General features: G+C 42.0%; 1 protein-coding gene across 1 annotated transcript in view; it reads left to right on the forward strand.

The window, feature by feature from the left end:
- FSTL4 (follistatin like 4) overlaps positions 1-27,632 on the forward strand; it is a 211,367-nt gene that overhangs the window by 13,151 nt on the left and 170,584 nt on the right. Inside the window, exon 3 of the mRNA XM_041397665.1 lies at positions 1,767-1,800. Coding sequence (XP_041253599.1) covers positions 1,767-1,800 — 34 coding nt within the window. The remainder of the gene's footprint in view (positions 1-1,766; positions 1,801-27,632) is intronic.

Raw genomic sequence — 27,632 nt, forward strand, 5'->3', positions numbered from 1 at the left:
TTCTAACAAGCTGTTCTTCTGAACCCTGCATCTGTTTTTTTGGATAGTTTATATTCATCAGAGCTTACAATTATAAGGGGAACAGAATAAAAGAAGGGGAACTTTGAAGACCATCCTTTGTCTTTCATGATGTCTGTGCAGATGTGGAAATAACAAAAGGGCATTTCATAAAAGTGAGATGAGACTTGGATGTTTGTTTAATAGAGCCTTGATAGTCTATTTCCTTTTGATCAATATAATAGTTGTAATTAGTTTTAGTATTTCTAAGCTTTTGAACTGCAGAGAATTCAAACAGCTTGTTAGTGTGAGGGACTCTGGGGAACTTTAAAAGTATTCTTCCCTTTTGCATATATTGCATGTACACAGGCCTAATGATAGCAGCTGTAGCTGAGTTTTTTTATCCCATGCCCCACCTCTCAAACTAATATTTTGAAAAGCTGAGAGAGGTCCCTGGAGTATAACTGCCTGCACAGCTCAGAGCTCTGCTACATAAAGAGGATAAATGCTTTGAAGTCTGTATTAATCCTGAATGTCATTTTATATATTGCTCAAGATCACTGAGGTGGTATCCTACAGGGAATAATGACAGTATTTTTATAAGCAAATACCTTTTTTTTTTTTATTATTATCCCCTTCAGCTGACTTGAAGGGTGCCAAGGAGACCATTTCTTGTATTCTGATCCTTCTCTGATGTGGTAGGAGCTTTGTTTTGAGGAAGGCAGCTTTGGCTGTGTGAAGGAAGGAGAATCAGGATTTGCTGCCTCCACGAGGAATGACAAAGGACAGTATAAACTGTCACCGTGTTTGGGCAGCACATGGGTGATGTGAGGTGGCCCCTGGGCTGGAGGAGACCTCAGCTGTGGCTCTGTCCTGCCCTGGGACTTTGCAGAAGGTTCTGGGAGGAGGCAGGAGGCAGCAAGAGGCATTTCTGTTTCCGTCCATGGGCGCCTGCAGCACAGCAGCAAGTGATGCCCAGAGCCTTCTCTCCTTCAGGCTGCACAGCCCCACCTCTCTCAGCCTGCCTCCAGATGGTCTTCACAATTCCACTAGTGCTAATACTGGCTGCAAGAAATAACTCCAACCGTGGAAATTTGGATGTGTTTGTAATTAACCCATAAATAGTGCTACTGCATGGAATTAAATATTTATTCCTCTGAAGTCTCACCATTAGTATAAGCAGATAGTGTTGCCTGGGAATGCAATACCTTTTGAAACAGTGCTGTTTTAAAACAAGTTTCTGTATTAGAGGTGGTTGTGATGATTTGCAAAAAAAAAACTATGCAAAAAAATTGATATGCAATAATATTATGTAGGTGTGCATGGATTGAAATGAGCACTCAACTTTCAGCATGAGTAGTCCAGTGGCTTTGAAATTATTCAGATATTTGAAGAAGTCTCTGCTAAAAATATCTAATGGCTCCTCCCTCCTCAACCCCAAATCTTTGGTGTAGTAATAATAACCCTCCTAACTGCTCCCTTTTAACATAAATAGAGGGAAAAAAATCAATTTTCAAGACAAATGGTGTGCTTTACAATGTAATTTATCACACAGTGATGAGTCATTTTAGGTGTTATATTTATCCGTTAAATATCTGTGGACAAACTGAAATGTGTGCTTGTAATTGCTCCTCAGTTATTGTATTGAGCTCCATAGATGCTTCCCTGGGTCAGTAACTTATGTTTTTAGGGGGGGTTGTTCATCCTGCCTTTGAATAATTTTTGCATTTAATAAAAAACACCACAAAAAATTCTCTTTTTCCTTATAGGACTCCAGAAGGTTTGAAGTTACAAGAAGAAAAGGTAGGAAAACTGGTTTTCTTTCAGTGTGTGTGTTGGTGTTGAGTATTCTTGAAGTAACTTTTTAAAACAAGCATGATTTCACACACTTGAAAGGTTGTGCTGCTGTGGGTTTCCCCACAGTCTGTGCCTGGTGCTTGTCTGACAGTTCTTAGTGTTGCAAATTGTAGAATTATTTTTTTTTTTTTCCAATGAAAAGCTGCTCTTTTAGCACAGAATTCCATGATGGTGTTGGGTGTGCATGTCAAGGTTTGGGTGCTGACCAGGCATCTAAATGGCTTAAAGCTGAAGGAAGGTAATTTTGATTAGATATTAGGAAGAAATTCTTGCCTGTAAAGGTGGTGGGGCCCTGGCACAGGGTGCCCAGAGAAGCTGTGGCTGCCCCATCCCTGGACGTGTCCAAGGCCAGGTTGGATGGGGCTTGGAGCACCCTGGGATGGTGGAAGGCATGGCAGGGGGTTGGAACTGGATGAATTTAAAGGACTTTTCCTACCCAAAAGATTCTGTGATAAACTCAAAACCTGGAGAATTTCAGGCAGAAGGAGGTGCAGACGAGGCTTTCTGTGCCTCCGCACAGCACCAGCCGAAGGTGCTCTGAGCTCAGCTCCTGCTCCCGGGGACTCTGCTGCCTCAGAATCCAACTGGCTTCTGCCAGCAGTGGCTCTTTGATGGCTCCTGGCAGCTGGGGGAGAATTGGCCATCAAAGAGCTCATTCTGGTCATCATTAATTTTGATTTTGTTCAGCAGATGTTTTCTGGATCAGGCAGTTAGCTGCACCCGAAGGTGCTCTGAGCGCAGCTCCTGCTCCCGGGGACTCTGCTGCCTCAGAATCCAACTGGCTTCTGCCAGCAGTGGCTCTTTGATGGCTCCTGGCAGCTGGGGGAGAATTGGCCATCAAAGAGCTCATTCTGGTCATCATTAATTTTGATTTTGTTCAGCAGATGTTTTCTGGATCAGGCAGTTGCTTTCCTCATCTGTCTTGGTAGAATGTGAAGCAGGTGGCAGTCTCCTGTTTAATGGATTAATGCATTCCCTCTTCCCTTCCAGCAGCTTCTTGAATTGTTTCAGGCATCCCATATGTTGGGAAGAGGTTGTAACTACCGAGGTTTTACTGCATAAGCAAAGAAGGTCAGGTCCAAGGGTACCTTGTCATTTGGGCAAATAATCTCCTTTTTTCCTTTTTTCTAGCGGTTATGTTTTTGTGGTTTTTTCTTCTGTGAGGCTGAGGCAGCAGAGAGGCATGAATTAATTAAAAATACAGCTATTGCTAAAGGTGAAATCTATTTGGTTTAGATGTCCAGTGCATGTGTGTGTTTGATCAAACTTCTGTCACTCTTCATGAAGAAATCCAGTTCTGTTGTACTTCCCTCAGTCTCAGACTGAGGAGAGCTCTTGGGTGGGTCAAGGCTTTTTTGGGATGCAGAAAACTTCTTGGTGTTGTGTCTGTGGACACATTTCAGTCATGCCCTGGCTGCAGTTTGTGGTGCAGTTCATTATAGGCACAGAGACTGGATCCAGTCTTGTGGATGCACCTCTCGTCCTTTTTCAGATGTGAGTTCTACTTCCAAAACTTTCTTCACACTGAAAGTAACCATTACAGATGAGAGCTTAAAGACAGCAATTTTTGAAATCAGGATTGAGTTTACAGATTGTGTGCTTGAAGAATGTTACTTCAGAGCAATAACTGAATTTGGAGATCAGTGCCTCAAGACACAAAATTTCCGGGCTGAGTGAGGCTGATTTCTCATTGCTTTCAGAGCATGGGTAAGACTTGACTTTTATTTTGAGGAGTAAAACCATATTTTTTTTTTCAGAAGTGAATTCAATATAATGGACTTCTGTTAGAAGCTTCTTAGATCCATGGCTGGAGTGAAGGGGATGGCAACTGAGGGAGTTAAGATGTATAGATAAATTTGGCTTATGCCCAGCAAGGCAATATGGGGATTATCAAGTCTGTCTGAAGAACTGCAAACTCCTCAGAAGTCAAGAAAATGCTAACATGGTAAATGCCTCTTGATAACAAAAGCCTGTGGATTTGCAGAGCTACCTGGGGATTTTCAGCAATGTTTAAGTATCTTCCTCTCTGGAGTTATTCCTCAATAGTGCCTATAAAATGATTCAACTAAAGGCTCCTTCAGAAACTGTTCAGTATTAAAATGTGCACAGAGCAGATATCATTTGGTGTCAGGAAAAAAATAACAGGAAGGTCAGAATGTTTATTATGCACACAAAAGGATTTCTTCTAAATCTTGTGATATGGTATGAGGTGATTTTGATGAGGCCATTTTCCCCCTAAAAATGGTAATTTTTGCAGATAATGGTTTTCACCTGAGGAAATGAGGTGATTGGAAGAGATTGGGAGTTGGGGGTTTATCCTTGTTCTGTTCCCTTGGTAGAAATTTTGGCTTTCTCTTAAAAAGCTGAAAAACTAAAAAATATCTCAAAGAAACACCTACAAATGTGAGAGCTCAGCAGACTTACTCTGTATCTGCTTTTATTATCCTCAGGCTTATGGATGATCCAAGATGATTAAAAAAAGAGCTTTTGGTGAAAGGAGGGGCAATCCTGGTTTAGACATTTCAGAATTTTTCTTTATTTTGGGACGAAAGGTTTGAATCCTTTAGATTTAAAGCATACACTTTTCTTTCAAAAGGAACAAAGCCTTGATTGTTGTTAAGCATGAAAACACTTTTTTCTTTTTTAGTTGTGGATGAGTGTAGTTAAACTGTGAGGTTTTGGTTTCCAAAGTGTCAGGATTACAAATGCTGGAGAAATTTTGAACCTGCTCCAAAGCCCATTACAGTCAATGAATGGTTTTCCTTTGACTTCCATGGCATGAGATCAGCAGTAATTACATGATCTTTTAATTGCTATGGTATGGAGGAGAGATGCTTCCCTGACTGCAGCTGGCAGCTACCTCTCAGTGATGTTTGGACTGTTTTTCTTCTCAATTGAAATGGAAATGGGTGCAGAACTGTTTTGTTCCTGTAACTGGTGTGCAAATAATACCCTTTTTGACTAAAATATTTTTTTAATTAAAAAAACCCTCAATCTGAGATTTGATTAGATGCAGGAATATTTCTCTAAATTCACTTGAAATTTGCCTCTGAGTTGGTCACACATTTGACCCACTGTGGTATCCATCTGTATTGTGCCCATGCAGTGGTAACCAGAATATGGGGCAGGGTGCCAGGCTTGGTGCTGTGCTTTGAAAACAAACAACCAAACACCCAAAAAACCTCTAAACACAAGCTCAAGAAACCCAGCATGTGACAAACAAGAAGAGGATTTGAATGCCATCCCTCTATATTGCTCTGTTGAACTAAAATCACAGGGCAAGTTTGGGCAGGAAGATCTTTTTTCACTAACTGAATCTTTTCTCTAATTTTTGTGTTAATTTTTCATAATTTTTCCTGCCCTTAGTGCAGAGGAAAGGGGAATGGAGCCAAAAGGGGAGTAACCTGCACACTCCTTGTTGCTGTCCAGGGCAGTGTAATACTGCAGGAGAGCAGATGGGGAAGAGCAGAACAGGAGTAAGGGAGCTGGGAAAAGCAGCAGTTTGTGCTGATCATATGGACACAGCAGGTATTTAGTGAAAAGGATGACGGGAGTAGTGAAAAGGATGAAGTGTCAGAATGGTTGTGGTTGGAAGGAACCTCAAAGCCCCTCCCATTCCACCCCCTGCTATGAGCAGGGACACCTGCTATCCCAGGCTGCTCCAAGCCCCATCCAGCCTGACCTTGAACACTTCCAGGGATGAGACAGCCACAGGTTCTCTGGATAACTTCTTCCTAAAATCTACATAGTCTGAGAAGAAGTCCCTGTGCAGGAAACTGGGAGACTGGAGGGTGTGTGTTAGATTGGAAGAAACGGGACCAAGCTTGCGTTCTCTGGATAACTTGTACCAGCATCTCACCACCCTCACAGGGGAGAATTTCTTCCTAAAATCTACATAGTCTGAGGAGAAGTCCCTGTGCAGGAAACTGGGAGACTGGAGGGTGTGTGTTAGATTGGAAGAAACGGGACCAAGCTTGTAGAGAGCACCTGCAGACATTAGGCTGGACAGTGGCAGGGTTTAATTTTAAAGATTGTTGACTTTTCCCTGTGTAATGAGTGTACATGAATGCCTAATACTTACCTGTTGCTGTAAATTACACCATACCATACACCAGTTTATACATGTAAAAGCCACGTACATTTGTGTCTATCGAATTCCCCATGTCTGGCAGAACAGAGCCTCCAGTGGTTTCCCCAATTATTTTAATGGCAAGGACACAGGAGCTAATTCTGCAACTTCTGGAGCTAACAAATGTTCCCATTTCAGCTGGCACTGTGGGGCTGAAGGATGCAGAGTACTAGAACAAATTGTCTGCTGAGTAGAACTATGCCCAAGCATATGTATAGTCACATTAAGCATAAAGAGCCAAGTCTTCAGTAGATAGAAATAAGCAAAGCTCTACTGAATTAATGGACCACCTTTGCTTTTTACTAGCTGAGGATCTAACCCAAGCACTTAAAACTTTTAATTTGTTTTTATGTTGTTCACAATCATGCGTTCAACAAATTAATGTCAAAAGATGCTTTTGAAACCATTCAGCCAAGAAATGTTCAAGCAAATTGCTTCTGCTCTGACCATATAATCTTATTAAATGAGATGCAACTCTAGATTTATTCAGACAGATGACATCACACCACCATAAAGATACAAACTTTAAATATCTGGTTTGAATTAAAACTTCTTTGAATTGACACTTGTCTGAAGTTTTCACAAGTTTTGTTGTGGATGTCCTATTTGTATATATTTATTACAGATACACAGTCCTCAGTGTCACACTGTGATTCCTAATCACAATGTGGAACAATAGAATGTAGTACACCCTGAGCTTTCTCAAGTTGCTACAGTTTTATTGAAAAATCTCTGCATTAATTAGCAGTGGTAGAGGATGCAGCCAACAGCTTAAGAAATATTTCATTATTCTCCACTTGACATCAATTTTTATGTCCTACATGAAAAACTGACTCATGGTTATGAAACAGCTATGCCCTTCAGAAATTCTATTTACTTTGTCCTTTCTTTTCACCCACTTCAAATGTTTGCCTCTCCATGGAAGATGACAGGCACTCCAAAATTGGCAGGAATGATAAGTTGCACTCCTGAAATCCTTCAGGAGCACAAAGCGGTCAGCTGTAATTACTTTTGTAGTAAATCACCTATTAATTTCTCATTATGTTGGGTTTTTTTTCTATTACTGGAATCCAAAAAAAAAAAAAAAACTGTGTTTTTTTCCTTATGACTTAGTCAAAACCCACCAAAAATCAGTAGCTGTGCCTATGTTGCTCTCTAGAAGAAACTGTACGCCAGGATCTTGGTTGTCTGGCTATCCCAGTTACAGCCAGGTGATATGGTATGATATGAAAGTAAGTATTTGTATGTATATGCTCTGTACACAGCTGGGTGTTCAGAAACACACTGGCTGTATTTCAGGACATTCCTCCAAAGTCTGAAGGACAGCTTTTACATTAAAATCCCTGTTTTGTTGAATCACAAGTTGGAATATTTTCCATGTTTGTTATACTAGTTTTAACAATTACTCAGTCTTTGCTTCAAAGTTTCTTGTCTCTGCCCATCTCAGCTGTGTTATTTTCATAGAAAGTTTTATTAATGGCTTTGCCATTCACTGACAACATATGCTTTGAAATCTGTTACTCAGGGAAGGATGCTCGGGTCAAGATATTAATCTGATGTTTAGTGCCTGTGTTACCAAGGTTATGAAACCACAGTTCCTCAGATTTTTTTGTACTTCATCCCACTTGAACAGCCTAGCCCTAGTTGGGAAGGGGCAAAGTTGTTTGCTCCCACATAGCTATCAGCAGTGGTGTTTAATTATAACTTGGCATATTTTGTGCTCTTAAGTGGCAGGAATTAAAAGAGGGAGTAAAACCCTGTGAAGGGGGAAGAACCTCAAATAATCAACACATTAGCCAGTCTTGGACACAGTAGTAAATTAAACAGGAATGTGAATGCTCCTGGGCAGTCTTACTGTTCGTATTGCACATGTGTCTGGGACGAGGAGCAGAGAATTGCAGCTTAGCCAGGGAGTTTCTGAGCAGCTCCTGAACCAAACAGGGCTGGTCCTGATGGTCACATTAGGCTGACAAATGACTGTTCACAGAGGTGGAATACTTCTGAAAATGTGAGTGCAGCCGTGGCTTAGCCCAGCTTTGCCACAGGCGTAGCAAACCCCTTGCATACCCAGCTCTGCGACTGGTGGAGACAGAGTGGTTTTGCAGAGTTAAGGCTCCTGTAAATGGATCCATCAGTTTCTGTAGTTGAGTACTTTGGGGCAGGAGGAGGAATTAATTCCCTTCATGGCAGAATGGGCATGACTGTTTAGTAAGTAAATATAACAGAGTGTGGCTTTGCTAGAGCAGCAGATTGATGGACCTGAAGGAGCTGAAGTGAAAACTTTTGAGTGGCAGGAAATCAGGAAACTGTTTCCCAGCAGCAGGTCGGATCAAGGAGATTGTGGGCAAGCTTAGGGAGTGGACAACTTCAGTTCCCAGTGTGGGGAGACGAAGAAGATGGAGATGAGCCAGAAATCTACGAGACCTTGTGAGGATTTACAGGGAGATACAAAATAACACATATACGTGTTCCATACTTCTGTAAATCATAAATAAGTATCCCCAGTGCAGAGTGCCGAAGTTGGATATGCCTGAAGGCATCTCTCTTTTCCGTCTGAAATCAGAGCTAACTCTGCTGATTTGGCAGCTGAAAAAGCTGCTTGTGCTGTTGGCTTCAGTCATCCCTCGACTCCACAAAATTTCTCTACTTTTTCCATCTAAACTGGGAAGTCTTTTGGAAGATGCTGCTTTGTCCTACAAACCTTGTTTTGGCTGTGTCTTCAGCCTCTCCAAAGCACTTTTCTCCAGCTGACACAAAGCTGTAAAGCAGGACTAGTTTGTACTGGTCTTCTAAGATAACCTGTCTTTAAGAGGACATATTTTCAGGCAAATGGGTTTTTCTTGACTTAAGTATCATTGTCAGCAGCCAGACTGAAATACATGGTGAGGTTTGAAGGCACATTGGATTTCATTTTTTTGGTTGTTTTCAGTGGTGCATTGTTCTTTCTATGAAATTCTACTTTTATCTCCAACCTCATAACTCTGGTGAGATGCTGTTGTTACAGGGAGCATTGCATGATGTGGAAGCCCCTCTCATAGGGAACAGACATGTGATGCTTGTATGTGATATTGAAAGGTGCAAATGCACTGTAAACCCAGAGTTTTCACACCAGCTATAACATAAACTCATTTGTAAGGGTTGAATAAAAAACTGACAGCAGATGTTTCTGGTAATGCCAATATAATGTAATATGCAAGCACAGTCCAACAAATCAGTTTATCCAGCATGTCTTAGATGTTAGAAAAATAAGTAAACTCAGACTTTCAGACAAAAGACCCAAAGTCCAGAATTGCTTCTGGGTCCAGTCAGATTTCTGAGTCATGATTTTTGAACATGCTGCTAGTCTACTTAATATGTGTAAGAGCATGGTGCATTTTCAGTTTCAGACTTAATAGGTTTCAACATGCCATTTCTTCCTGAGCTGCGCTTTAACTGTAAGGCAGAGCAATTAGGTTAATATTACTGGCGCTACAACTCACTGCTCAAATATGAGCTAAAAATAAGAGAGGAATAACCTCTTTGTGCTCTCTTAGTTCAGGTACTTACTCCCAGGTGGTCATGGGGGTGGGGAAGATGAAGGTGCTGAGCCTGTCACTGGGTTAGCCCAGCTGGGGGGTGGTTTATGGCAGGGGAGGCTCTGAGGGAGCTCTGGTGGCCTCTCCTGGAGGTGACATGGGCCGTGGCTGAGGCCATCAGTGATCCTTGCAGTGCTTAACTCTGGGGCTGTTGCAGTCTTGCACCACATGCTGCTCTAGCCAAACCCAGCAGAAGGATAGAATCCCAGAGTGGTTTGGGTTGGAAGGGATTTGAAAGGTTATCTCATTACAGCCCCCCGCCATGGGCAGGGACACCTTCCACTATCCCAGGTTGCTTCAAGCCATGGTCAAGCTGGCCTTGAACACTTCCAGGGATGGGGCAGCCACAGCTGCTCTGGGCAACCTGTGCCAGGGCCTCACCACCCTCTCAGGGTAGAATTTTTTCCTAATAGGATGTGAAGAAGGAGCCATTCAGGTGTTTGGGGCCAGAGCCACGTTCCTGGCCGTTGTTGTAGCAAGTACTCTGCTTAAGTTAGTGGTTTTCAGGGAACCCTGCTTTGTGTGTGAATGGTTCTTTTGGACTTTACATTTCTAAGCAAGCTTTCATTTCAGTAGTTAGCATGTGTGAGTATATTTTTAATAATAACTTAGGAGCCTGTGAAATGGTCCAGTTGTTCATGGTGCTTGGGAGAGAAAAATCTGCTCTGTATAAGGTAATGTAATTACTTTTCTAAAGGAGTTTTTATTATGCATCTAACTGCACATTTACTGTTCTTGATAGACCCAAATAAAACCAGAACAGAATGAATAAGCCATTGGGTAAATAAAAGAGGTAAAGCATTTATAAATATATATTTAGTCAACAGAGCTGATTGGCCACTCTGCAACTGCTCCAAGGTCTCAGTAATCCAAGTTTAATAGCCTTTCATAAATATTTCCTTGTTTGTCATGAAACAGGAGTTATTTATCCATGCCATGCTGCTTGCTTGTGTTTGATGAGAATTTTTGAAGAATATTAGGCAGGTTTGTTGTTTTGCATATAGCATAATGGGCACTGTGTGTTTATGGAGTTGCATGAGAGTAATCCTTTTATTTTTGTCCCCATCTCCTCCTCATTATTATCCTTTCCTCTCCCTCATAGGTGGCATGTCTTTTTGACATTATTTTTGCTCTTTCAGTTTTAGTGAGGTAAAGGTGTGCCTTCTTTGATGGATTTCTAAGTTCTGTCTGATAAAGTGTCTCCAATGATGTGACAGTCATTAGGGCTAAATATCAGCCCAGATGCTTTTTCTAATTGAGTGTAAAACTATTGACTCATTTCAGGTATCATGAAACTCATCCACTAACATGTTTTATCAGGATGAACCTAACATATGTGGAAAGTGATTCTGGACCTGTAGACTTCAAAGCTGGTTCCTTCCAAAGGCATAAGTTGTATTTTTGGCTTTTAAATTTGTTCAGTATAGGGGACCATATCTGTTATTAATGTATCTGTTCCTGGGGTTTGTGTGCACAATAGTTGTTGCAAAGGCTGAACTCTATCTTGAACAGCCAGCAGATAATAGCATCAAATTATGCTCTAGCTTGGAAAATAAAAAATACAAGAAAAAAGTGTTGTGTTTTCCATCTGCAGATTTGGAAATTTTTCAAAATGTCACTTCTTACAAGATTTCAATTTAGTTTCTCATTGCAACTGCAAAGTAGGTGACAGTGGCACACAGTGCCCCTGCCTCTAGTTGTTTTGCTTTTCCCATTGAAATTCTATGATGTAAATTGCCTAGAACAGGATCTTTTTTCTTTACTTTTCATATCTGAATGCTTTCAAGAATAATTTTTTCTCTCAGTTACTGAAGTTAGTTTTTTTTATTATCCTGGTTTTTATTTCTTCTTTACCCATACTTGTTTTTCAAAAAGTATTAGTTTTCTCTAAATTGTGTAATAGCCATATTTAGGTTTGAATGCCTATTGCCTGTTAAATAGAGAAGTTCATCAGCTGCTTTTAACAGAATCAACATTGTGGCAACCCTTATTCCCTGGGAAATAGAATCAATGAAGCCAGAAATTGGAAGCAGCCCTATGCAGCTTCTCTGCTGTTATCAACACGTCCAACTCTGCTGGCACCAGTGTCAGTGAGGGGCTGATCCATTGCCAGAGACATTTCATGGGAAAACCCCAGTTTGTAAAAAAAGAGGGTGGCTGTGGTTTGTGATATCCCGTCCTGTGAGGTGCCTGTGTGTGCACTCCAAGAGGCTGATGGGGTTTCCCAGGTGTGCAGGAGTTGGGATCCAGACTACATCTGAACACTGTGCAATGATGAAATAACTGTGTGACCAACAGAAAATTATGATAAATTAAGAAGCACATCCTCCTAACTCTGTCATAATACTTTAAGCAGTGATCCTCAGCAGCAGACAGGGTGAGACCCTGTGAGGCTCTGTCAGAGAGGGGCTCATGGTCTCACTGCTCAGGGTAGCTGGATTAGTGTGCCTATTCCTGATGCTGATTCCTGTGCCTATTCCTGAATGAGCAGCTGGAGTCATAGGAAAGTTGGAGAGAAGTACAGGTTTTTACATGCTTGTAAAACCAAGCTGGGTTTTGCCATCATGATGAGCTGGCCAGCCAGGGCTGCAGTGTGTGTGCTGGATAGAGGACTGTAACAGCTTCTGGTGAGCTGCAGGGGTCTCAAAACCAGTAGGGAGCAACTCTTTATTGTAAGGTAGAGCAGATGGATTAAGTCAAAGCCATTACCAATACATTAAATTATCCGGAAAGCCCTGACTGCTCCTCAGTACTACAAGGTGTCCCAATTAGAGCTAAGTCTTCAAATAAAGGTAGCAGTAAAGGAGCAGAGACAACTCTTTTCCTTTTGGATATATAATAAATGCTTCCTGCATGGAGAGATTTGCATTTGGATGACACCTATAAGTATATTCCAGACAAGTCAGCTGGATTAGAGAGAGTGCTAAGTGATCATTTTTGGTGAATCACACAGTTTGTATTATCACTGGGTCATCCTGACATGTCCTGGGAAGCATGGAGGTGCTGGTGAAGTAATTGGGTTCTGAGTGAACTTCACAATGATTTCTTGATCGACTGTGAGACAATGCTGAGAATGACTCTTTCACCCTTTTAATGTTCACCCAATATAAATAACACCACCAGAACAAGTCCTGCCTGATCTGTGTGTTGGGCATTGCAATTCCCTCCTCAAAGGAAGCGCGTTCATCAGGCCTTGTTCATCACATCTGGGCTGTGTTCCCTCAGATTAGATGATCCCATCATCATTCACACATCTTTAACTGAGCACCCCCTAGTATTCTAAAACAGAAATAATAATTACAGCCCTCTGTCTTTCCTTTCTCCCCTCTGCCTTTCCACCAGACAGAAGCTCTAATGTGATTATTTCTCAGGATGCTGTTTGTTCACTGGAGGGTGAGAGGCTGTTCTTGTCGGGAGACCAGCGCTGCTGGCCTCGCTGAGCACCTCCGCACAACACATGGATTTCTCTGTTTGGGAAACCTGTGGGATTATTTTCAGTTTCAAATGCCGTAGCAATTAGTATTTGGAATTACATAACCAAAACATGTTTTATTATACTCATTTAACAACAGGAATGATGTTGAAAATCATTACAAGTATCCAGTTTATTTTGCTTTGCATCCAGGAGCTAATTTTGCCTCGGCCCTCTACCAGTGGCGTTTCCATTTCACTTTCCTGATTTTGTAGCAATAATTTTCAGACTTTCCTTGAACCAAACCTGTTGTTCGTTCTTTCAGTGCGTTCCCAGGGGACGAGAGGATTTCTGTCAGAACAGCAGAACGGTTCCTTTCAGGAAGCCAAGTGGAAGCAGGGAGGAGCGGGCGCGCGGCTCGGTGCGCGCGTGCCCCCGTTGCTGATGTGCTGATCAGCACACGGCTGGTGTGAGCAGGGCTCTCCAGGGACAGCCAGCTCCAGCAGGAGAGCCATTAATATCCAGCCGTTCTGGCAGTGGGAGCTAAGCATAGTGCACTTATTTAATTTAGACATTAAATCTCTTTCTTAGCACAAACAAACACTTCTTTGCTGGCTTAAAATTCTCCTCGGCTGCTGTGTGGATGGAGCTTTTGTCTGCAAGTCTGCGCTTTTGGGAAGGGCTTGGGGGGGATGTGGTCACAGAAAAATGGAATTGTTAAGGCTGGTAAAAGCCTCTAGCATCATCAAATCCAGGCATTAACCCGACACTGGGAGCTCTCCCAAGCTCTGTGCTGACCCATGCTGGCTGGTCGCTTCTGGGGTCAGGATTTAATAGGAATTGAGTCTGATAGAAGAAGTTAAAAAAGTAATCATTACTTCTTCAGTGATACATTTTTCCCCTTAAGATTTCCTTCTTCTGCATCCTCTGATAGGAAAAAAACACATGAAAATAGAGTTCACTGGAGTGCAAACATCACCAGAGCTGGAGTGATTTCAGAGATAAAATCAGCTGAAAACTAATTGTCATAATATTTAACTTTCTGCATGTGTTTGGTGGCTCCAAGGGCTTTAGGTCATTAGGTAGTTAGAGGTGGTTGGTCAGAAATGCTCTGTTGGGTTTGCAGTTGAAACAAACAGGCAGAAACCCCAAACTAGATGTTTTTGGCTCACTTGCAAAATCCCATCTCCATTGTGTAAACAGGCACCCTCTAGCATTACTTATAGGTGAAGTCTGTTTGAACAAGAATAATATCAGGTGAGCTAAAAATTATTAAAACTAGGATTTGTGCTGTCTTAAATGCAAGCAAGTTTTTAGTTTTTTGGGGTTTTTTTACTTCTGGTGAGAAAGAGTGAGTTCAGATTTTGCCTTTTCATGAAGAGATATGAGATAAACATTGTTTAGATCTTCAGTGAAACAAAATCCTCACTACTTGATGCTACACGTGCCACAATAAAAATAAATGTTGTTTCTTACAAACACCACCTATGTTGGTGTTTCTCTTAATTATTGGAAATATTGCTGGTAGTACCCCTGTTTCCTACAGGCAATGCCACGTGACAAAAAGGTCTGAGGTTTCCAGGAATATATGCATGAGCTACAGGCAAAGCTTTCTAAAGCCAAAAGGGTTGGGTTTTGTTTCACAAGATTCGTTTAGTCCTTGAGAGAACACACAAGCTTTCTTTTTTAAGGTCAGATAAAAATCTGTTTTCTGTGCTGCTAATTTATCAGGCACTGGAATATGAAGGTCATGGTTTGTAGGGAGAAGTAACTTTTAGTAGGCCAGCTGAGAAAGAAGGAAATGTGGGAAGGTCTAGAATGTTAATTACAACTGTCATCATGAAATCACTCCCTTTACACTTAAACAGAATTTGCTGGTTTTAAGGTTAGTGTAAACACAGTCTTTTTACTTGCTATCAGAATCTAATGATTTGTGTTTGCCAGCTATTAAAATAAAAAATGGCTTTCAGATCTCCCATTCTTACCTCCTTTGGGTTTTTTTTTTGTATTTTTCCTTTCCTTTTTGAAGGAAAAAAATAGAGATAACTTTTGAGAGTGTTTCCTGTGATGCCAACTGACTTAGATAAGAGTGTGATTTGGCAGCAAAAGCTTTGGAGGTACACTGTAATGGGGGGATGACAGTGGAATCTGAGATGGACATATTATCTTTCTCCTTTATTTACTTTCTAGCTTATAATTTAGACTTGGTATTTTGGAATTTTCTTGGTGATGTTGGCATGGATGGGGCCATGCTGTGACCGTCCCCTACAGTCCTGCTATAAGTTCATTCTGACCTCTTGAGAGTGGGGCCGAGGTTTCCATCTATGTGGGGATAATATATGCCATAAGGAGTGATGTTGCAGCGTGCTTTTATACTTTGTAATACTTTGTAATAGTTGGATTTTGTACCCCCTTATTCTCCCCAGATGATGTACCCCTTTTGTACCCCCTTCCTCTACCTATGTAACCATTCTCCTGTGTTGAGATCATCCCCCAAATCCCCGCCCTGGCTCTCTGTCAGTCACTCAGCATCCCATCCCTTCTATCCAGATCTTTCGGTCAAAGCCGTTGAGTGATTAGCCCGAAGCCAGGGGTCAGCCCTCCAAGGATGATGTTATACGCTATCCCAAATGTCCATCCCCTAAGGCTGTATCCCTGGAGGGTCTTTATTGGTCAGCAAATGTATCTACCCTCGGTTTCCTCCCCCCTTTAAATGTGACCTCGAGACTCCTTTGTCTTACTCTGAGCACGGCACACCCTGAGGAGTGGGGCTCCCTGGGGAGCTCCGAATAAACCTTGGATTGGCCCCCTGTTCAGAGTCGGCCTTTTACCCTCCACTGATGTCTCCAGCGTCTCTTCTGCTGCAAAGGTGACTAGCCTAGCTGCCCTCAGTACCCTCAGGGCACCAGAGAGTGTCCCCCCCGCTGTCGGTCACTTCGGGGCTGTCCCCCCGCTGTTTGCCGACCCGGGGCTGGCCGGGGTTCACTGGGAGGCACCCAGAGAGACGGAGACAGAGTGCTCCTGTCCTCATGCTGTCATATGAAATTATTTAGATTGGATAATAGGAAAAATTTTTTCACTGAAAGGTTGTCAAGCCTTGGCACAGGCTGCCCAGGGCAGTGGTGGAGCCCACATTCTCATGGAGAGATTTAAAAGACCTGTAGATGTGGCACTTGGGGACGTGGTGAGTGGTGGCTTTGGCAGTGCTGGGTCAATGGTTGGACTCAGTGATCTTGGAGATGTTTTCCAGCCTAAACATTTCTCTGTTTCTGTGCTTCACATGTGGATGACAGCATGGGGGTTGCAGCTGAATGCCCAGTGTGTGGCACAATCTCTGCATTAGCTGTCTGGGATGTCATTTTGCCCAGAGGTAGACCTTATTTGGGAGCTAGGTTGTTAGACATTAAAATTCATGGAGCAGATACTTAGACCAGATGAAGTTTGTCAGGGTGTGATGCTGCATTCCCAGATCCCAGCTCTCTGCCTGTGGGTGCAGCCAGGCTGGCCAGGCTGCCAGCTGGCACAGAGAGCTGAGGGGTTTAGCTGCAATTCTCTACTTGCTTCTTGCACTGAGACCTCAGTCAGGATTTAAGAGGAATTAAGTCTGATAGAATAAGTTACTTCTTCAGTGATACATTTTTCCCCTTAAGATTTCCTTCTTCTGCATCCTCTGATAGGAAAAAACACATGAAAACAGGGTTCACTGGAGTGCAAACATCACCAAAGCTGGTGTGATTTCAGAGATAAAATCAGCTGAAAACTAATTGTCATAATATTTAACTTTCTAATACTATCACAAATGTCAATATCCTCTAAACTGATAGTCATGATGTGCCGTTTTCCTTACAGTGTTAGTGAATCCTTTAGGTCTCTCTGCCTTACAGTGGCAGTCTGTCATTGTTGCTGATCCAACTCTATTGACTCTGAGCTCTAAATAATTAAAATTGTGTGCTTATATTGGGAAAAAGAGCAAGAAACTTCCAGTAGCAGAATATCCTCAACACTGGAATGTAGTTTTAGTATTTACTTCTTAATTGCTAGCTCTTAATTTGCAAGAAATATGTGACCCTCTGAGTGAGATGGGCTGGTATTAGTGAGATATGGAGTCCCACAGTAATTTGTGTAATTTCTTAATTATTTGTCTGAGAAAGTGAGGGTTTTTTACATGGTGAGAAGACTCTCCTCTCTAGATGGGACTAATGTGGAGCATGGTTTTAGTGTATCATCTGGAGGAGGAAAACGCACAGGAGGGAGCTTCTGCTGCTGTTTCTTGCTGTTGCTTGTATTTTGTTTTTAAGAATAGGAGCACAGCAAAGTGCCTGATCATTGAAGGCCATGAGCCAAGACCCCATCCCTGACATGTCATGTCTTACTAAAGCTTTTGAGGAAGCAAACCAAAACACTATGAACTAGACTCTCTTGATGCCTGAGAGGCTCCATTCTCTATGCTGGCACTTCCAGTAGCAGAAGCAAAGAAAAAATTTTATAAGAGTGACTAAAAATAGTCTTATTGATTCCCGGAGCTTAGTTAGTCTTAGTGATTTCTCTACACAATCCTCGTTCAGTTGCTATTTTCTGCCTTTGTCGTGATTTCAGTGAGGGAGGTGTAAAAAGGTAACATCAATTGACCTAAATACCAGGTGTAAGTGGAAAAGCAGGCATAGCATTGGGAAGAGCAACAGGGAGATGCTGGCTCCTCTAGGATGCTGCTGCTCCAATGCTTTATCCTGTATCAGCCCTGCTTGTGCTGAGTTTATGGATTTACTGCGTTTGTGTGCATTATTTCAGCAATAAGTTGCTTTATTTTGGCAAGTCAGGATGTAACTGATAAACCTGATGTTTGGTCTTAATGGGTTTGGACACGCTAAGATCTGTCTTGACTGTCTTGAGTCTAATACCTGAGTGACTTGGATGCAGTAATAATTTAACTCCTAGTCACACAATTTTGAAAATAACAGGAATTCTTTGTATATTTATATTGACTATATGTATGTTCTCAGATGGATTTCAGCATTTTATATTGAATTTTATTGGCCGTTGGGTTTTTACCCTAAAAGTCACTGTGTTATCTTAATCATTGCAAGTAACCTTTCTCATGTGTGAAATGGGGATAACACTGGGTAAACTTAGAACTGTTGCGTGGGGTGGTTGAAGTATTTTGGGCTCTTTAAAATAAAGCTCTGTGTGTGTGTGCCAGCAATGTACTTTGCTTTCTGCCCAGGTTCAGTTGATGACACTTTGTGAATCAGTGACAGAGTCAGGTACAGAAAGCTGCTAAAATTACTGATGGGTTGGGGGCCACTGTGATAGTTGGGTCAGAACGTGCTGATATTGATGTATGGGGTTTGAATATACCTCAGCAGCATCCCTTGCAAGGTCTGCAGGACATCTCTCCCTTACTGGAGTTACTGAGACAGGAGGGTGGATAGGCTGTCACTCAGACTGCAGTCCCCCACTGATGGATGTGTAGAAGGACAGACATGTGGCAGGACCAGGATTTGCCCACCAGAAGCCTAGAGTGGGGACCTGTGCTTGGTGAGGGCATCATCTGCTGTGCTTCTCTGGCCCCTTATCCACTAGGGCTCCTTTCTGCAGCTCAATTCAGACTAAAGTGTGCCTGATACTGTCAGATGTTAGATATCAAATTATATGGGGACATGACATCTTTGGGAACCTCATTGAAATGTCTCTGGTTCCCACTGTGCTTGCTCTGCGATGCTGCATCACGTGCACGTGGGCAGGGAATGGATTCTTCAAGTCTCTTAACAAAGAGCTTCAAAACTCTTCTCTGGAAAGAAACTTAATGGCTAAAGGAAAGTTGATGGGATCCTCCATGAAAACAGCAGCAAAATGAAAAGGCTGCCAGGGACTCTGCTTGCTGCAGGGAGGAAAACTAGGAGGGAGGTGCAGGAAGGTGAGGGAGATCTCAGTTTCTAGCCTGTAACAATTAGAAAGGGTGAGAGGGAAGAGTGAGTGGAACGAAAGGGAAGCAAGTGCTTGGGAAGGCAAAAGCTCCAGGTCTGGTCTGCTTTACCAACCTAAAATCTGATAGACTTAGTTATTCATGGATGTGAGGCAGTGACTTACAGGATGCTGGGAGGTGGATTTGCTTTCTGCAAAAATTATTTGCCAGGCAGCTGCTGGTGCTTCTGGTGCTTTCCAGTGCTTTTCCTGTGTACATATTTGGAGCCAGTGGTTTTCCTGTTGAAGAACTCAACTTTACTCAAAAGAGTAAAGCTTGACATCCTTAGATTCCTTTAAAGAGAAACACAGGGCATTTTAGCATGGCATGCCATGACAGATACTGGCATCCTTTCAATGCTGAAAGCTTGCTATGTGCTCTGGTCCACAGGGTATTTCTGGCCTCACTTCTGCATGGAAAACTGTCCTTCTGCCCCAGATTTCTCTGGAAGTCATGACCTCCTTCCCATGACCCTGCAGCATTGCTGTGGGCCAGGTCTGCTTGCTGGGATGCCTTTGCTCCCCACAGCCCATGCTGCTCGCTGCATCTCTGGTGGCAGCAGCAGGAGTTGTGTGCTTGGCTGTGTTTGCAAATTTGGCCTTTAGCTGCTTGCTCTCCCGTTTTGTTGACGGCTGGAGAGATCATACAGAACATAGAGAGGGATGTGGCTGTGTGCAGTGAATAACAATGAAATGCCTGGTTTGTGTTGCTGCTTGAGCACGGTTTGAAAGAGAACCGTCATGGTGTTTGTGTTCAGAGCTTCTCTTGAAGCAAGGGCAAACTTGAAAAGGAAGAAAAAGTGTCAGGATTTCACATCCCAGCCACCACCTCCCAGAGCAGCACCCCTCCGGCTGTCAGACATCACTGTGCCCCTTCCAGAAACCCTTCCTACCTTTAACAAGTAGCAATAAGAGTGCTGGAGGTGAGTTATCTTTAGAGGAGAACTCTGCTCTGGTTAGCTGTGCTGAATTATTTTGGATAGATATTTCTGTGGTATGGACCAGCCTCCAATGACTCTAATACACAGCTCTGCAAAACAGCTCCTTAGAGCTGTCTCTGGGGAAGGCAGTGCTTTCCACTGAGAGGAGATTGCAAGGGCTGCACTTGCCTCCCTTAAAAACAAATAAACATTTCGACAGCATGAGGTGACTAAGTGTTATCCTGGTATTTTGTAACTACTTTTTTGAATAGAGCAAGGCTTTGTTGATACTATAGTTCTGGAGCAATACGCTGCAGCTGACATTTGCAAAATCTCTTACTGTATTTCATTATTTGAACAGATCTTACTCAGCCCTAAAGGTTTTGCTTTAGTAAAGGAAAAGCAGATGTGTGTGCATGTGATCCAGAGTCATGAAAGAATATGGGTATGCACCCTTCCTTTTTTCTTTCAAATAGGAGAGTCAGACAGAAAAAAAAGGTCTTTATACCATGGCCATCTGTGATCCTCCATTCAGTTAAACCACGGACCCCAAATCCTGGGAGTGCAGAAACCAGGGATCAGGAGCCTGTGCATGCATTTAGTGTAAAGGCAGTAGTGCCTGCACCAGGAAGGCATGGCAGCAAACCACCAGCTCATCCCACCTTCAGTACTGGCTGTCCTGGCTTTTCCTCCTGGCTGCTTACCTGTAGGAGGTGAGAGAAGACTGAAGCCTTTACAGATTTGTCTGTGGTCGTGGGGAACATAAAAAAGGGCACATGGTGGCATCAGCAGGAATAGATCATGAGCACAGTGCTTTATCTAGAGCTAGTGAAGATTTTACCACAAATAACTCATCCTGCTCTGTCCTTCTTATCTCTCCCTCAGCCTTGCAAAATGTATTTCACATACACAGTGTCTCCCTGCTTGAGCCAGTTATCTGCCTCTCAACAGCTACTTATTCTTCCAAAGTACTCTATTACTGCTCGGATTTGATTTTTATGTATTTACCATCATTTTGTTATTGTGCTGCCTGTGTGTGGGTGCAAAACTGCCTCAGCTCCCTGCACTCCATCTCACTGCAGTATTGATGTTGCTATACATGGTGGTAAAATTAATGAAATTATGTTCTCTATTTATGAACTAGTTTATTACTTTAATTATTTATTGCTGCTGCAGCTAATTTGATTTAGGCAATATTTAGTTCTGTTTCAGTAACTTCATTTTAAAAACAAGCTGCTGGTTTGAATTCATTGGCATTAAGAACCTGTTATTGATTAGTTTGGCCTCAAACTGTGTGATGAGGAGAGTGGCTGTGTGCCATGCTAAGCCTTCAGCCCAGAATGTTAACAGCAAGCTGCACTTACTTTTCTGAGAATATTTCTTTTGAAAGTGTATGAAGACTTGCAGGTGTGTAAGGAAAGTCAAAGCCCTTCAACAATTTCTGTGGCTTGAGCTTATCTTTATAAAAGAGAATAAAGTAACGAATGCAGAACTGAATAACTGCAATATATTTTTGTACCTCCATCAGAGTGTTCAGACATGCCCTTTACTACAGCTTTTTGTTGGGAATTGGTAATATTGCCTGTAGTGGTGACATGCAGTCTGCTCATCTGTGCATCTCTTCAGTTCTGCTCTCCAATTTCAAGAGCTTAATTCAAAACCTATTAAAATCAATCGTAAGGCTTCCTCTTTCATTTCATTTCATTTCATGCCATGGCTTCGATGACTCCCTGGCTTTTCTCTGTGTTGCCACTTTCTGCTGACACTTCATGATTTAAAGATGAAGAGGTTAAATGTCTTCTCATCTATTATCTCCAGTTACCTGGGATAAAGCTCAAGAGCTACACTTGAGAGCCGAAGACAAAGATCTTGTTAGTAAATTAGAGTTCAAGGTCAGTTTGCAGAGTGTTTTTGAGGGGTGATCCTGCTTTTCCATTCATCCCATAGTGACAGTCTGTATTTGGTGACCTGTCCTGCCATGACCCTGCAACGCTGTGTCCAGAGGTGAGGAAATTATCTTGAAGACTTTAATGCCAGTTCTTTTGCTGCACAGTGGTTTCTCTGATCACAGTCATTCTCTTTGGAAATGAAGAAAGCAAACATGATCCAAAGGTTGGGGGATCTTTTCAGGTGGTCATGCACAGCACTGGGTTTGTTTACAGCCCATTTGAACATGTAGCAGTTCAGCTCTCTCCTGTGCTCAAGCTGAGGAGGTGATGCTGCTGCCCAGCCAGTGAAGGCTGGGGCTCTGCTCTGCTCCATGGTTCTTACATGGGGTCTGGGAAGCTGCAGTTTCAGGTCTTTGCCTCAAATTCCGCATGTGCTTCCAACAGATAGAAAATGCTGTGGGTCCTTGTGGTTTTCTTCTCTTCCTTTTTTCTGTTCTTGAGCTCTTCAGTGGAAAAGGGAAGGGCTGAAGGAGGCTTTTCTGTAACCTCCTTACTCTGATGAGTATCATGGTTTGACACTGATAACATATTTAGGACTTAGCATCAAAACCACATTAAACACACAATTTTCACTTAGAATAACAAAAACAACTAAACAGAAGAAAAAAGTTCCCCACACCAGATCCAACAATAATCCCAGCACAGAACAAAAAAGACAAATTACACAGAAATAGACCCTTGGACCCTTTGCTGCAATTATGGTACAAATTTCCTACTAGAATTCTACTTAATATGATTCAATGCTTGCTTTGCCCATTGTTTCTCCCAATTAATATCCTAATCTCAAAGTCTTCATGACGACCTGCAATACTCCACCAAAAAGAGAATTGCTGTGGTTTGACACTGGCCAAACTCCAGGCACCCGTGAAAGCCGCTCACTCACCGTCCCCTGCCATAGCTGGGCAGAGGAGAGAGAAAAAAAAATTAACAAAGGGTTTATGAGTTTAGAAGGATTGGGAAAAAACACTCTAAGGGCAAAACAGGCTCAGCTCAGAGGTACAAAGTGAATTTATTACTATCAGAACCAGAGGAGGATAATGAGAAGTAAAATAAGCCCTTAAAAACACTGTGTGGATCTCTGCATCCCCATGGATCCCCAGGTGCTGCAGGGGCTCAGCTGCTCCACCCTGGTCTCACCAGGGCCTGCAGAGGAATCCCAGCTATGGCCCCTGGAGCACCTCCTGCCCCTCCTTCCCCACTGACCTTGGTGTCTCCAGGTTGTTTCCCTCACATGTTCTCGCCTCCTCCTCTTCTCTGACTAGAAGAAAAAATGTGCATGTCTCATTTCATTTTGATTTTCTTCCCAAATCTGTTATCACAGAGGTGTTACCACTCTCTCTCATTGGCCCAGCCTTTGCCAGCAGCATGTCCATCCTCAGAGCCATCAGGGACTGGCTCTACCCAACACAGCGTAAGCTTCCAGCAGCTTCTCACAGAAGCCACCTCTATGGACTTGCTGCTAAAAACCAGTCTGTGCAAAACCAGCACAGTATCCTTTACTTATTCTGTACAACGGTGTGTTGTTTACAGCATATGCAGTGATATTAAACAGCTGCTGCATCTGAAGGCAGAGGTAACTGCAGCAGTCCTGGAGTGCCAGTGTAAGCTCACATCAAATCCTCGTGGATGAAGGGCTCTATTAAAAATGTAAGATCATTATCACTAATCTTGAAAGTGGTCCGGTGCATTTAGCATATATGATTATGAACTTTGAAACAAGATGATTTCATCTGGTGGAGCACCTGGGAATTGTTTTTTCATTATCATGTTTTAGAGAGTGAAAACTCTTCCCGCTCTCTCGGAGGATTTTGTGGGATTAGTTGCTGCTGTTTGCTGTGTGTATTCCTGCAAATGTTTGTATAATTATGCACATCTCTAGTTCACTCTGCATCCTTCTTGGGGGATTTTGCACAGCCTTCCCCAGTGATGTGCTGGGATGGTTCCCTTCAGATGGCAGGGAAAATAAGGAGAAGCTTTTCCCATGATCAGTTTGAAAAATGATCTGACAATATGTGCAGGAGTTTACTGATGTGGCAAAGTACTTTCTTGTGCAATCAGTTTGGGAATAACCATACTGACTCAGAAAAATCACCTGATAAAGTGATTTATATGAATGATATTTTCAGTGTAAAATGCAATAGCAGTTATGCACTGACACTTTCACTGAAGGGTTGTGAATTCCCTTCTAAACCCCTGACAGCAGGTCCCACTGTCCAGCCAGCAGCCCTGACCTCACATTTGAACAGGTCTCGGGTCCTGGTGATTGAAACTTCTGCTTATGAAGAAAGTGATTTCTTAGTTGGATTTTAAGGTAAGTGGTACAGACAGTCAAAAGTCACTATGAGAATGTGTTTTTATCTGATAAGGACACCTTATCCCAGTATGGCTTTTCAATCTATAAAGCTATTTGCTATTGTGACAAAAACTGATCTCAGACTTTTTTATTAGAATAAAGCCCAGTGAAGGCAAAACCAAAGCATTTAATTTAAAATTAGTAAAGACTTCATTTCATTAATTTAGCTGCCTGGTTGTTGCTCCTCGTTTTCATAAACTTTACTAGAAAGGAGATGCAGAGGAAGAGACAAAGAGGTAAATAGTGTGAGAATGGGAAGGGAAAGGGGGTACTTGGAGATGGTGCAATTTCTACACTTGGCTGGGATATCAACTTATGTGTCGAAGAGGTAGCAACAGCTTTTTGGGAGCGTGGGACCAGGCAAGTGTAAAAGTGGTGGAAATGTCTTGTAATGGAAAATGCTGAAATTCCTACCAGCGAAGGACCATGGGTAGGCTTATAATTTTTTTTTTTTCAAAAATAATCTATTTCTGGCCAGCCAAGCATGTTTTAATTTGATCAGTGCATAAGACTCTTAAATCACATCCTTTCACAGGATGTTTTAAGAGTATTACAAGTCTTTCTTGAGATACTGCTTTCCTGTTTCCAGAAGCGAGAGAGGAGAGACTGCTGGGGGAGCAGGCAAAGCAAGGTTGCTTGGGAATAAGGATACTCCAGAGAGTCTCAAAGAATAAAAGTTCAATGGGAAGTTTCTCCCTGTTCTTCTTGCATAGAAACAGTACAGTACAAGCAGAAAGAGTGAGAGAGAAAAGAGAAACTTGTAAATAATTTGAGCAATACTCGCATATAATGGAATTTGAGCATATGACCTCTCATAATTTCTTGCCCACATTTGAAAGACACCTTAAAGCTTTACTGCAAGGTCTCAACCAGCCTCAGGTCTTGGTGTCTTAAGTCTTAATGATCTTTTCACAAAGAAGATGTGAGTAAAATGGAGTCCTTTTGCAGACTTTTAAAACTTAATTATTTTACAAAGGTAAACTTAATTAATAGAATCAATTGACACCTGTAGCTGGACTGACTAATACATTCTCTTTCCTCAAATGTTTAACCTCTACTAATTGATAGTATTGTGCAGTCTGCTATAGCATCTCTAACTTTGTTCAGCCATGTGGAAGCCAGGGGTTTCTTTTGCAAAACTCAAAGTTTGGAATTAATGATCTTGGAGGTCTTTTCCAACATAAATGATTCTGTGATTTAGCCATAACATCAATTCCAAATCCCAAATCTACACTTTTCCTTGGAGATAGGAGTGTTTAAGAGGCATTTTTTATTTTTCAATGGGGTAGTGTAATTACCAAACCTGATTCCACCAGCACGTCTCTGTGGCTCCACATGGAGTCATTCATTCCTCTAGAAAAACCATTTCAAATCTTGTCAAAGTCAGAAACTTAGGAGCATGTAAAATATGTGAAGCAATTAAATGGTTTAAAACAGAGGAACCCCTGTTATGCTTCTTGCTTTGCTTTCAAAGCAATTCCATCAAGAGAATTTGAAATCAATGACTTTAAACTCCTCTGTGCATCCACATGTCTCAAGGAAGGACCAGTGATGTTGCTGAAAATTTAAATAATGACTTTGGAAACCAACAGCAACATGAAATGAGTATATCTGTCAGTCACTGCAGTCCCAGTGTGTGTCAGGAAAGTAGGCTTTAAAATACACCAGGTGAGACGGTGTCCCTTGTGGCACTTCACACCAAGTTGTACTCTTCTGATAAAGGTAATTTTTAAGGGTTTTTTTTTTTTTTTTTTTTTCTGTTAGCACAAAACAGGTGATTAAAGTCAGGTAAAGTTTTGTGCTTGTACAGTGGCTTGGATATAACTTTAGAACGTGATGGTTAATAAAAACGATCAGAAGTAAAAAGGGATGTTAATTTTACTTGTCTGTAATATTGCAGCAGTTATGTTCAATCATTTGTGAGACAGAAGGCTGTAAAATACATCCTGTAATGAGGTTACAGTAAAACCAAACATCATCATCAATAAAAAAATCTCACTATTTATTTACTGATCTCTAAATAAAGTGTGATTGGAGTAAATATGATGGGAGACATTTAATTAAACTGAATGAAGGAGTGTTGTAAACATCACATTGCAATGAAAACAGAAAATTAATATGTTGGCAGACCACATAGTTAAGGTTCCAAAACACATTTATAACTATGTCCTTTTGATAAATGTTTCAGTACCTCTGTGAATGCCTTCAAACTGGTTCAAGGATATCCAAGTGCCATAGTACGTTGCCCAGCCTCTGTCAGAATTGTTGTCCTTCTAATTTTCAGTTAAAACATTGCAAGTAAAGAATGTTTTCCATAAGGAAACCTGGCTAATACCCACAACTCAATGAAATGAAAATACAGCTTGCATTGGAAGGATTAATGAGTGTATTGTCACAGATGTCAAACAGTTATGGTCGTGATGGCAGTAAATCTTTTTCTGAGGATTGCTTATTTTCTCTTTTTGATATTTTCTGTAAAAACATCAAAATACATTTTAATTGATCCAGTATTTTGCTAATATGATTCTGCTCTGTTCTTCTGGTTTGTTTTGAAATTGCTGGATCCAGAAAGGAGGATCCCATTCCAAGAGAGGAAACCTTGTCTTATGATGAAGTTCCTGCTAGAGGTGTTCACTTAGAAGAGCTGATGAAAGCCCCAAGGCTTCTGCAGTAGAGTTTGCTGCTTGTATCCACCATGCAAAACTACTCTATTGCCTCTGTGTACAGCCCGCCTCCTTTTTTGTGGTTTTCTTTTTTTTTTTTGAGGGTGATCTAGTCAGTCATGCTCAGACTCCAATTTCCCACTGGACAAGCTGTTGTTGTCCCCTGGCTTTGTAGAATCACCACAGAGAGGCTACACAGGGCACACTGATGAGTCTGACTCTCAAATGCCTCTGCCCTTCAGAGTGGGAACAAGGCTTAAGTTTCTTTGCTGCTTTTCCAACCAGACCAGTCCCCAATTAATAGGAAGCCCATATGCCATCTACAGAGTTCTGTTCATCAAAAATGTCAAAATGCCTTATTACATACAAAATAGATGCTGTGAGTTAGGTTTCATGGGAGAGGTGTCAGAACCATCAGCATACCGAGCTGGCAAGTACTGACTTCGTGCCTTTGGAGGACTTCCTCCATAAAAGAAGGTCGAAAGGAGTTGAGGTTGGAACACCAAGTACACTGCACAGACAGATGAAACCAGAGATCACTAAAAGCCGTGTCTCTTGAAGTGTACTTGGTGATAGAAGTGCATGAGAATCCCTTGCTGCACGTCCTCATCTATAATGGTGTTAATGGAGCTTTGAATAACGCAGTGCGGCACTGCTGCAGTCCCATGGCTTTATCATCCTTTTCCCATTATTTCTACTTTTTCTGTGGGAACCAGACTCATCCTTTCTATTCTTTCTCTTGTTTCAGACATAAAGTGTGCAGGATGCTGCTGGGATGGCATCGATGTGTGCAGTCTCACTGCCCTGTCCCGCGCA

This window comes from Onychostruthus taczanowskii, unplaced genomic scaffold, assembly GCF_017590055.1.
Source record: "Onychostruthus taczanowskii isolate IOZ18803 unplaced genomic scaffold, ASM1759005v1 scaffold14, whole genome shotgun sequence".
Lineage (NCBI taxonomy): Eukaryota > Metazoa > Chordata > Aves > Passeriformes > Passeridae > Onychostruthus > Onychostruthus taczanowskii.